The sequence below is a fragment of the Nerophis ophidion genome, linkage group LG06 (assembly GCF_033978795.1).
Source record: "Nerophis ophidion isolate RoL-2023_Sa linkage group LG06, RoL_Noph_v1.0, whole genome shotgun sequence".
Taxonomy (NCBI): Eukaryota; Metazoa; Chordata; class Actinopteri; order Syngnathiformes; family Syngnathidae; genus Nerophis; species Nerophis ophidion.
In genome coordinates this window covers 78,996,435-79,010,088 of record NC_084616.1, presented here as the reverse complement: position 1 = coordinate 79,010,088, position 13,654 = coordinate 78,996,435, and the positions used below count along the sequence as shown (strand labels likewise).

Sequence of the window (13,654 nt, the reverse complement as noted above, 5' to 3'; positions counted from 1 at the left end):
GACTGGACTCTCACTATTATGTTAGATCCACTATGGACTGGACTCACACTATTATGTTAGATCCACTATGGACTGGACTCTCACTATTATGTCAGATCCACTATGGACTGCCCTCTTAAAGAACTTGTTTTCCAGTCACTACACATTAACGTCTCCTTACATGGTCAGGTTGTGCTGTCCTGACTTGGCACACACCCAGACAGGGAACGAAGGAATATATATAACTGATGGTTTGGCTTCTCCAGGTTAGGAGTCCTTCATTTTTTTTGGACCTAGGCTCCTCCAGGTACTGCAGACCTGTCTAAGGACCCTCACTTGTCATAAAGCAGCTTTTGATTCAGCAATGCTTCTCCGACATCTCTTTCTATCTATCCTGCCCGGGAGGGGGGGACAAGACCAGAAATCACCATGAAGGAAAAACCTCACTCTTCATAGTCAACTTGCTTTAATGGTCCAGAAGAACTTGAGGATTCTCAAGATGTTATCACACTTAACATCCCCAAAGTGATGCGTCAGATCCAAGGATCCGACCCCACTCTATGCCCAGTATGACAGCTAGACTGCAGTCTGTAGTTGAATTCCCATCCATTGCGCATTTGACACGACCTCTGGCCATGGTCACTTGATATTTCCAAGCCTGCTATTCGGGACTTGGACGCAAAGTACTTTGGACTACGACATCTCTGGCAAACAAATAGCTGTAAGCACACAGCACAGGTTTCCACATTTTAAAAAGAAAAAAATGAGCTCATCAATATTTCATGGAGAAACCTTTTCCCACATTTGTTTGGCCCAAAGGATATCAAGAGTGAGAAGAGTAGAAAAACAGAGGTGGAAACTACTTTGGAAGGACTCCGGCTTTGAATTGAAAGTGAGGATATAAGTGAACTTTTCCTACGGACTGTGGATGAGACAACAACCGTAGGAGACACATACTAAGTACTAAGTACACATACTAAGTACACATACTAAGTACTAAGTACACATACTAAGTACTAAGTACACATACTAAGTACTAAGAACACATACTAAGTACACATACTAAGTACTAAGTACACATACTAAGTACTAAGTACACATACTAAGTACTAAGTACACATACTAAGTACACATAGTAAGTACTAAGTACACATACTAAGTACACATACTAAGTACTAAGTACACATACTAAGTACTAAGTACACATACTAAGTACACATACTAAGTACTAAGTACACATACTAAGTACTAAGTACACATACTAAGTACTAAGTACACATACTAAGTACACATAGTAAGTACTAAGTACACATACTAAGTACACATACTAAGTACTAAGTACACATACTAAGTACTAAGTACACATACTAAGTACTAAGTACACATACTAAGTACACATACTAAGTAATAAGTACACATACTAAGTACTAAGTACACATACTAAGTACTAAGTACACATACTAAGTACACATACTAAGTACTAAGTACACATACTAAGTACTAAGTACACATACTAAGTACTAAGTACACATACTAAGTACACATAGTAAGTACTAAGTACACATACTAAGTACTAAGTACACATACTAAGTACTAAGTACACATACTGAGTACTAAGTACACATACTAAGTACTAAGTACACATACTAAGTACTAAGTACACATACTAAGTACTAAGTACACATACTAAGTACTAAGTACACATACTAAGTACTAAGTACACATACTAAGTACTAAGTACACATACTAAGTACTAAGTACACATACTAAGTACACATACTAAGTACTAAGTACACATACTAAGTACTAAGTACACATACTAAGTACTAAGTACACATACTAAGTACACATACTAAGTACTAAGTACACATACTAAGTACTAAGTACACATACTAAGTACTAAGTACACATACTAAGTACACATAGTAAGTACTAAGTACACATACTAAGTACTAAGTACACATACTAAGTACTAAGTACACATACTGAGTACTAAGTACACATACTAAGTACTAAGTACACATACTAAGTACTAAGTACACATACTAAGTACTAAGTACACATACTAAGTACTAAGTACACATACTAAGTACTAAGTACACATACTAAGTACTAAGTACACATACTAAGTACTAAGTACACATACTAAGTACTAAGTACACATACTAAGTACTAAGTACACATACTAAGTACACATACTAAGTACTAAGTACACATACTAAGTACTAAGTACACATACTAAGTACTAAGTACACATACTAAGTACTAAGTACACATACTAAGTACTAAGTACACATACTAAGTACTAAGTACACATACTAAGTATTAAGTACACATACTGAGTACTAAGTACACATACTAAGTACTAAGTACACATACTAAGTACTAAGTACACATACTAAGTACTAAGTACACATACTGAGTACTAAGTACACATACTAAGTACTAAGTACACATACTAAGTACTAAGTACACATACTAAGTACTAAGTACACATACTAAGTACTAAGTACACATAGTAAGTACTAAGTACACATACTAAGTACTAAGTACACATACTAAGTACTAAGTACACATAGTAAGTACTAAGTACACATACTAAGTACTAAGTACACATACTAAGTACTAAGTACACATACTGAGTACTAAGTACACATAGTAAGTACTAAGTACACATCCTAAGTACTAAGTACACATAGTAAGTACTAAGTACACATCCTAAGTACTAAGTACACATACTAAGTACTAAGTACACATACTAAGTACTAAGTACACATACTGAGTACTAAGTACACATACTAAGTACTAAGTACACATACTAAGTACTAAGTACACATACTAAGTGAGCATATCAGCATGCACTCACACCACTTTGCATCGAGCTCCTGACCTCTGGTGACATAAACCATGTCTCTAATCTGTTTGCATTCCTTAGGTGCAAGGGAAGGGGTTGAGGTCAGGGTTTCTGTTCAAGTTCCGGCAATATAAATGGTAAATGGAAGGTACTTGTGACGCAGCGTCTGTATCTTGTTCAAGGATACTTGCTTGGACGCGGTCACTGGGGGGTGGGAAGGATGGAACCCGTAACAACAGCCCCAATGCAAGCCAGACAGATTCCAGACCCCCGTACACAAGACTTCTAAATAGGGTTGATGTTCGTTAAGAAATCATCGATTTGGATTGTTCTCCCGAGGCAAAGGACAGTTGGCACGAGCAAGGCATGAAGGAAGTGACATATTTATTTCTTTACTAACAAACTAGAAAAAAAAGGCGCGCAGAGTGGCGGTACAAAACTAGACTATGAATACAAACTAGACTATGAATACAGACTAGACTATGAATACAGACAAAGCACAAAGGCAGAACTAAAACAAACCAAAGACAGAATGTTTAAACAGCATGGCTTGGCATGAATGGAGTTGAGGTAAAAAGTCGCCAGGCTGACTTCCTGGCAACTTCCGGTTGAAATAATAGCTATGATGAGTGCAAACAGGTGTGAGACATGAGGAAAGGGGCGTGACATGAGGAAAGGGGCGTGACATGAGGACAAGGTGAAAACTAATGAGTTGCTATGGTAACAAGACAAACAAGGAAGTGCAGGAACAAGAACTGAATGTCCAAAAAACCAAACCAAACATGACCAAAACAAAACATGATCCCACAGACGTGACATTTCGATGCCATTATCAAATCCTTCTGTGACACGGGATTCGTTCCCAGGGATTTGAATAAAGAACCACATATTTTTCTTTACTAAAGTGGATTCGATAACAGGAACCGTTTCTCAAAAAGGGATTTGAATCCATGGAATTGGTTATTTTCTCATCAAACAATCAGGAGAACTGGTTTTTGAACATGATCCCTACTTCTAAAGGGTCTGCAATCCCACCCTACATCCAAAGTGGCCGCCCGATACACACAACTGGTATGTTGACCCGTACTAAACAACTAATTACTGCATGGATTTGGTTGAAACCAGCTTTTTTATGTAAAAAAAATTATTAGGTGGACTGGACTCTCACTATTATGTTAGATCCACTATGGACTGGACTCTCACTATTATGTTAGATCCACTATGGACTGGACTCTCACTATTATGTTAGATCCACTATGGACTGGACTCTCACTATTATGTTAGATCCTCTATGGACTGGACTCTCACTATTATGTTAGATCCACTATGGACTGGACTTTCACACTATTATGTTAGATCCACTATGGACTGGACTCTCACTATTATGTTAGATCCACTATGGACTGGTCTTTCACGATATTATGCTAGACCCACTCGTCGTCCACACGAGGGGAGACTGGTGCAATGGACGTCGAGTGGGTCTAGCATGATATTGTGAAAGTCCAGTCCATAGTGGATCCAACAACAAATGGACAAAGTTTTTGGGTAAGTAGAATCAGAGCTGACCTGGACAGTTCTCTTGCCGTCTGAGAAGTGTGGTATGACTCGGCTGGGGTTTGAACTCACGACCTACCCATCTCAGGGTGGACACTCTAACCACTAGGCCACTGAGTAGGTTGTTGTTGTTGTTGTTGTTTCTGGCGTCACTTCCTCTCCAAACTGAATTTGTAAACGATCAATGAGTCCATACAGAGCAAAGAGCCGGAGATTCAACAAAAATACACGGCGTGCTTACCTGTGTAAAGGATTATCCGAGGACTAGAACCTTAAACGATGGTTTAGTGTGGTTGACACGGGGCTTAGGCTCAATAATTATTCGTTTAAGGAATTATCCGGCTTAATGTTGACAGGGCCTTAATATAATTTCACTTTCCTTTTATAACCTGATTATTGTTCCAAAGAGTCGGTTCCGTGCTTAAAGGTGAACTTTGACGACATTATGACGTCTGTGCTGAGTGAAATGTTTGAAGCTTCGTCGCTAGCCAGGTGGAACGAACCATTGTGTAGTTTTTATAGAGGTCTTTAGGTAGTTTTGGACATTCTTAATTTGAGTGAAAAATCCTTACTATTGAACGTTCACCGCTAATATTTTAACTTTTTTGACCTGTGGTTTTACAATTTACATATTTAGATGGCAGGAAAAAAAATCTTTAAGTATTTCAAAAGCTGAGCAGCAAAGAAGACGTGCATAGAAGAAAGTTCCGATTGGAAATATATTCTGACGTAGTACATAGGGCTCCAAAGGGGTGGAAAGTTTAGGGTAGATTTTCCAGAAACTTTCCGGAAATTTACCACGTGAGCGCCCCCCGATAGACTAAAGTTTATCCATCATATCCCTGAGTGAATGATATTGGGCGATACCATATTTTATCGTATTATCATTCTGTTTCCACTCATTAGAACTCATTTGGCTTTAGTCAGTCCAGCTCTCCAGTCTGCTTGGATCTTTCAAGATGATTTGGCCCACAGACTCTGTGATCTAATAGATTACAACCAGTCCCAGCAAAACACTGAGTCGGGAATTGCATTTTAAGATTTCATCAGAGGCCGGCCATCAGTATTCATGAGCATAAATTCCATTATGACTACGGGTCGATACACAATAGCAAAAAAAAAAAAAATTGGGGAATTAATTTGTCAGGCGTAATTATGTGGGCATAAACGCGATTAGGGAGGATGACTTACGAGAGAGTCTTCTCCAGGCGTCCTCCGGTGGAGCCGATGATTTCTCCCAGGGTGCAAAACGTCTGGCCCAAAAAATCCTGAGCAAGAAGAAAAGAAAAGATGAGGGTGAGATGATGGATGGCATGGCATTGAAGAACCTCTAAGGTCGAGAGAACATCTCGAATGCAGAGGTGGAGAAACTTTTTGGCTCAGGGGTCACATTGGCTTTTGAATATTTGGGCAAACACATGATACACTTTATGCATTTTTTTAGTATTGGAACTAAGAGTAGACTTCTCAAACATAATCTTAATACCTCTACTGCATTTCCTTGAATTGCTGCTGGGGCGCTAATTAGTTTCAAACCTCTTCTCACTCCAGCGTTTACCAAATTTAGGCCTGCGCTTATAAATTTGAGTGTGATGTAAGGATACCATCATGAAAAGCACATTTAATAAAAAAATTTTTTATCATGGTCTTACCTTTACTTATAAATGAAGTCCATGTGCAGCTCCTTCTGATCAAAAGCATCGATAACTTGTTTATAGAAGTCTTCCTTATCTTTCTTCAGTTTTAAAAGTCTCTCTCTCTCGATGGAGATCTTCCTTTATTACCTCCTGCTTCCATTGAAAGTCCAGTTTAGAAAACGGTTTTATTTTAGATATGTAATCCTCCATGTTAAAAGTGCAAGCGAGAGGAAAAAATAAACTCTTGCTGCCTGTTGTCACTTCTTCTGCAGCCGAGTAGTCGCAAGAAGGATCACTAGCGCCCTCTACCACCAGGAGGCGGGAGTCATTTAATGACTCATATTTGACACACGCATCTATGGTATATTAATAAAACATAGCTGCTTACTGTTCTTTTTAGCATATTCAATAGCTTGGACCTTAAATCCTACTGAATAGCTCTTAATCTTCTTCCCTTTATGCGATTTCAAATGATTGAAATCAGCCTCCTCCATTTTGAAAATGATGACAGGTGAAGTGTCACTCGTGACGTGACGAGTTTGACCCGAAGCAGGAGATAAAGGAAGATCTCCATCGAGACAGAGACTTTTAAAACTGAAGAAAGATAAGGAAGACTTCTATAAACAAGTTATCGATGCTTTTGATCAGAAGGAGCTGCGCATGGACTTCATTTATAAGTAAAGGTAAGACCATAATAACGTTTTATTTTATTAAATGTGCTTTTCATGATGGTATCCTTACATCACACTCAAATTTATAAGCGCAGGCCTAAATTTACCGCATGCCTTTGGTAAGCGCCGGAGTGAGAAGATGTTTTAAATTAATTATCTCCCCGGCGGCAATTCAAGGAAATACGGTCTTTCAACACCATAGATCAGGGAAGGAGTGAAAGGAAGATGAACACCACGGAGTAATCATAAACTACTCACCTTCTGCTCTCCGGCGTGATGGATATTGTGTCAGGAAGAAAGGGAAAAAACAAGAAAAAAATGTCAATAGAAGGGCCGGCGAAACATGAGTTCTGAATGACACTTTATTGCCACTGAGTCATGACTGTTGTTGTTCTGCAACACCACACACTGCAACACCACACACTGCAACACCACACACTGCAACACCACACACTGCAACAACACACACTGCAACACCACACACTGCAACACCACACACTGCAACACCACACACTGCAACACCACACACTGCAACACCACACACTGCAACACCACACACTGCAACACCACACACTGCAACACCACACACCGCAACACCACACACTGCAACAACACACACTGCAACACCACACACTGCAACACCACACACTGCAACACCACACACTGCAACACCACACACTGCAACACCAAACACTGCAACACCACACACTGCAACACCACACACTGCAACACCACACTCTGGAACACCACACACTGCAACACCACACACTGCAACACCACACACTGCAACACCACACACTGCAACACCACACACTGCAACACCACACACTGCAACACCACACACCGCAACACCACACACCGCAACACCACACACCGCAACACCACACACCGCAACACCACACACCGGAACACCACACACTGCAACACCACACACCGCAACACCACACACCGCAACACCAAACACCGCAACACCACACACCGCAACACCACACACCGGAACACCACACACCGCAACACCACACACCGCAACACCACACACCGCAACACCACACACCGCAACACCACACACCGCAACACCACACACCGCAACACCACACACCGCAACACCACACACCGCAACACCACACACCGCAACACCACACACCGCAACACCACACACCGGAACACCACACACCGCAACACCACACACTGCAACACCACACACTGCAACACCACACACTGCAACACCACACACTGCAACACCACACACCGCAACACCACACACCGCAACACCACACACCGCAACACCACACACCGCAACACCACACACCGCAACACCACACTCTGCAACACCACACACTGGAACACCACACACTGGAACACCACACACTGCAACACCACACTCTGGAACACCACACACTGCAACACCACACACTGCAACACCACACACCGGAACACCACACACCGCAACACCACACACCGCAACACCACACACCGCAACACCACACACCGCAACACCACACACCGCAACACCACACACCGCAACACCACACACCGCAACACCACACACCGCAACACCACACACCGCAACACCACACTCTGCAACACCACACACTGCAACACCACACACTGCAACACCACACACTGCAACACCACACTCTGCAACACCACACACTGCAACACCACACACTGCAACACCACACACTGCAACACCACACACTGCAACACCACACTCTGGAACACCACACACTGCAACACCACACACTGCAACACCACACACTGCAACACCACACACTGCAACACCACACACTGCAACACCACACTCTGCAACACCACACTCCAGTGGAGATGGCGGCTCTGAGTCAAAAAGTGTCATTTGACTTTGACATACTGTACGTACGTGTTTGGAAATGTTGCAGCTTCGGGAGTCCACGTTGTAGCTGCCACGAAGGGAAAGAAGGACGTGGTCAGAAGGGACGAAGGCGTTAATTATTGTGACAACGGCAAGATGACATTTTTGATTGACGGAGATCCATTTGAACGTCACACTGGGGTGCATTTCAGTTACACACCCATAAGAGTTGGGAAATGGTGTTAGATGTAAATATAAACGGAAAACAAATCCTTTTCAAGCCATATTCAGTTGAATATGCTACAAAGACAACATATTTCATGTTCAAACTCATAAACATTTTTTTTTGTTGCAAATAATCATTAACTTTAGAATTTGATGCCAGCAACATGTGACGAAGTTGGGAAAGGTGGCAATAAATACTGATAAAGTTGAGGAATGCTCATCAAACACTTATTTGGAACATCCCACAGGTGTGCAGGCTAATTGGGAACAGGTGGGTGCCATGATTGGCTATAAAAACAGCTTCCCAAAAAATGCTCAGTCTCTCACAAGAAAGGATGGGGCGAGGTACACCCCTTTGTCCACAACTGCGTGAGCAAATAGTCAAACAGTTTAAGAACAACCTTTCTCAAAGTGACATTGCAAGAAATTGAGGGATTTCAACATCTACGCTCCATAATATCATCAAAAGGTTCAGAGAATTTGGAGAAATCACTAAACGTAAGCAGCATGGCCGGAAACCAACATTGAATGACCGTGACCTTCCATCCCTCAGACGGCACTGTATCAAAAACCGACATCCAACTCTAAAGGATATCACCACAAGGGCTCAGGAACACTTCAGAAAACCACTGTCACTAAATACAGTTTGTCGCTACATCTGTAAGTGCAAGTTAAAGCTAAACTATCCAAAGCAAAAGCCATTTATCAACAACATCCAGAAACGCCTCAGAGATCATCTAAGATGGACTGATGCAAAGTGGAAAAGTGTTCTGTGGTCTGACGAGTCCATATTTCAAATTGTTTTTGGAAATATTCGACATCGTGTCATCCGGACCAAAGGGGAAGCGAACCATCCAGACTGTTATCCACGCAAAGTGTAAAAGCCAGCATGTGTGATGGTATGGGGGTGTATTAGTGCCCAAGACATGGGTAACTTACACATGTGTGATGGTATGGGGGTGTATTAGTGCCCAAGGCATGGGTAACTTACACATGTGTGATGGTATGGGGGTGTATTAGTGCCCAAGACATGGGTAACTTACACATGTGTGATGGTATGGGGGTGCATTAGTGCCCAAGACATGGGTAACTTACACATGTGTGATGGTATGGGGGTGCATTAGTGCCCAAGACATGGGTAACTTACACATGTGTGATGGTATGGGGGTGTATTAGTGCCCAAGGCATGGGTAACTTACACATGTGTGATGGTATGGGGGTGTATTAGTGCCCAAGACATGGGTAACTTACACATGTGTGATGGTATGGGGGTGCATTAGTGCCCAAGACATGGGTAACTTACACATGTGTGATGGTATGGGGGTGCATTAGTGCCCAAGGCATGGGTAACTTACACATGTGTGATGGTATGGGGGTGTATTAGTGCCCAAGACATGGGTAACTTACACATGTGTGATGGTATGGGGGTGTATTAGTGCCCAAGGCATGGGTAACTTACACATGTGTGATGGTATGGGGGTGTATTAGTGAACAAGGCATGGGTAACTTACACATGTGTGATGGTATGGGGGTGTATTAGTGCCCAAGGCATGGGTAACTTACACATGTGTGATGGTATGGGGGTGTATTAGTGCCCAAGGCATGGGTAACTTACACATGTGTGATGGTATGGGGGTGTATTAGTTCCCAAGACATGGGTAACTTACACATGTGTGATGGTATGGGGGTGTATTAGTGCCCAAGACATGGGTAACTTACACATGTGTGATGGTATGGGGGTGTATTAGTGCCCAAGACATGGGTAACTTACACATGTGTGATGGTATGGGGGTGTATTAGTGCCCAAGACATGGGTAACTTACACATGTGTGATGGTATGGGGGTGTATTAGTGCCCAAGACATGGGTAACTTACACATGTGTGATGGTATGGGGGTGTATTAGTGCCCAAGACATGGGTAACTTACACATGTGTGATGGTATGGGGGTGTATTAGTGCCCAAGGCATGGGTAACTTACACATGTGTGATGGTATGGGGGTGTATTAGTGCCCAAGACATGGGTAACTTACACATGTGTGATGGTATGGGGGTGTATTAGTGCCCAAGGCATGGGTAACTTACACATGTGTGATGGTATGGGGGTGTATTAGTGCCCAAGGCATGGGTAACTTACACATCTGTGAAGGCACCATCAATGCTGAAAGGTACATACAGCTTTTGGAACAACATATGCTGCCTTCTAAGCGCCGTCTTATTTCAGCAAGACAATGCCAAGCCACATGTTACAACAGCGTGGCTTCGTAAAAAAAGAGTGCGGGTACTTTCCTGGCCCGCCTGCAGTCCAGACCTGTCTCCCATGGAAAATGTGTGGCGCATTATGAAGCGTAAAATAGGACAGCGGAGACCCCGGACTGTTGAAGGACTGAAGCTCTACATAAAACAAGAATGGGAAAGAATTCCACTTTCAAAGCTTCAACAATTAGTTTCCTCAGTTCCCAAACGTTTGAGTGTTGTTAAAAGAAAAGGTGATGTAACACAGTGGTGAACATGCCCTTTCCCAACTACTTTGGCACGTGTTGCAGCCATGAAATACTAAGTTAATTATTATTTGCAAAAAAAAAATAAAGTTAATGAGTTTGAACATCAAATATGTTGTCTTTGTAGCATATTCAACTGAATATGGCTTGAAAAGAATTTGTGGATCTTTGTATTACGTTTATATTTACATCTAAAACAATTTCCCAACTCTTATGGAAACGGGGTTTGTACAACCCTTTTCCGGCAATTTACTGTAAAAAACTGAATTTTTAAAAAATATAAAAAAATACTTACACATCAAACCTTAGATTTTGTTTTTCTTCAAAGAAGAAATCCAAGACAAACTTCCTGACAAAATCTGGACTGCGGGTGTTGTCGATCACCTCGGTCCGTCCAGACTACAACAACAGAAAGAAAAAAAAAAGTCATTAAATTCATATTAGCGACACATGATGGAAAAATACAGGCGGAATGATATTTCATTTTGTTCATACGCACAAATCCATGAAAAATGCTGTCGAAGAGTGACTGATTCTCACGCTAAATGCTAATTTTAATCTTTTAAAAAAATAATTTATGGAACATCATTAGTCATTTTTTCTGATTAATATAATTTTAGAATTTTGATGACATGTTTTAAATAGGTTAAAATCCAATCTGCACTTTGTTAGAATATATAACAAATTGGACCAAGCTATATTTCTAACAAAGACAAATCATTATTTCTTCTACATTTTCCAGAACAAAAATTTTAAAAGAAATCCAGACTTTGAAATAAGATTTAAATTTGATTCAACAGATTTTCTAGATTTGCCAGAATATTTTCATTTTATTTTAATCATAATAAGTTTGAAGAAATATTTTACAAATATTCTTCGTCGAAAAAACAGAAGCTGAAATGAAGAATTAAATTAAAATGTATTTATTATTCTTTACAATAAAAATAAATAAATTTACTTGAACGTTGATTTAAATTGTCAGGAAAGAAGAGGAAGGAATTTAAAAGGTAAAAAGGTATATGTGTTTAAAAATCCTAAAATCATTTTTAAGGTTGTATTTTTTCTCTAAAATTGTCTTTCTGAAAGTTATAAGAAGCAAAGTTAAAAAAAAATGAATTCATTTAAACAAGTGAAGACCAAGTCTTTAAAATATTTTCTTGTCTCTCTTAGAATTAAAAATGGAAAAATCCACGTGGAATGATATTTCATATTGTTCATACGCACAAATCCATGAAAAATGCTCTGCAAGAGTGACTGATTCTCGCGCTAAATCTGGCGTCCCGTGAGAAATCAGAGGGTTGTGTTACAGGCGGACTAAAGACGTGAGTCCAAGTCCCGGGCTGACAATCACACCTCTGATTCCCCCGGTGGAGTTCCAGCCCCGAGAGCAGCGTGTAATGAGCTATTGATTCTGCCAGGGCTGCAATACTGCAACTCCAGTCTTTAGTGGGCGGGACACATAGACCAGACTAGCAACTGGATCCTAAACCTCTTCATGAACACAGGACTGACATGGAAGTGCACCCAGGATGCTGGACTACCTCTGCCACTTTGTCCCAGGAGGAAATATTGTCTTGCTTTCACATTTTCAACCGGCAGTCATTATTTTCTAGTGTGGGTGAGAGTGCTGATTAAAGGTAGAATACATTGCTTCAACAACAACAACGAAAAAAAAAACATTTGGCTATAAAAGCAGGTGGCATGAAATGTTCAGTCGTTCACAAACAAGGACGGGGCGAGAGTCACCACTTTGTCAAAAAATTGTTTAAGAGCAACATTTCTCAACGAGCAATTGCAAGGAATTTAGGGATTGCATCATCTACGGTCCGTGAAATCATCAAAATGTTCAGAAAATCTGGAGAAATCACTGAACGTAAGCCATGATATTACGGACCTTCCATCCCTCTGCATCAAAAAACCGACATCATCGTGTAAAGGATATCACCACGTGGGCTCGGTAACGCTCCAGAAAATCACTGTCAGTAACTACAGTTGGTCGCTAAATCTGTAAGTGCAAGTTAAAAATCTACAATGCAAAGTGAAAGCCATTTATCAACAACACCCAGAAACGCTGTCGGCCCCAGCTCATCTAAGATGGACTGATGCAAAGTGGAAAAGTGTTCCATGGTCTGACGAGTACACATTTCTAATTGTTTTTTTGGAAACTGTGGATGTCGTGTACTCTGGAACAAAGAGGAAAAGAACCATCCGGAAAGCCAGCATGTGTGATGGTATGGGGGTGCATTAGTGCCCAAGGCATGGGTAACTTACACATGTGTGATGGTATGGGGGTGTATTAGTGCCCAAGGCATGGGTAACTTACACATGTGTGATGGTATGGGGGTGTATTAGTGCCCAAGGCATGGGTAACTTACACATGTGTGATGGTATGGGGGTGTATTAG

The 13,654-nt window shown here is 41.1% G+C and overlaps 1 protein-coding gene across 1 annotated transcript in view; it reads right to left on the bottom strand.

The window, feature by feature from the left end:
- Positions 1–13,654, bottom strand: part of LOC133555287 (copine-9-like) — a 271,759-nt gene that overhangs the window by 145,509 nt on the left and 112,596 nt on the right. The window contains exons 7-10 of the mRNA XM_061904929.1: positions 11,546–11,649; positions 8,575–8,614; positions 6,954–6,956; positions 5,579–5,655 (exon numbers count right to left, since the gene is read on the bottom strand). Of these exons, the coding sequence (XP_061760913.1) occupies positions 5,579–5,655; positions 6,954–6,956; positions 8,575–8,614; positions 11,546–11,649 (224 nt within the window). The remainder of the gene's footprint in view (positions 1–5,578; positions 5,656–6,953; positions 6,957–8,574; positions 8,615–11,545; positions 11,650–13,654) is intronic.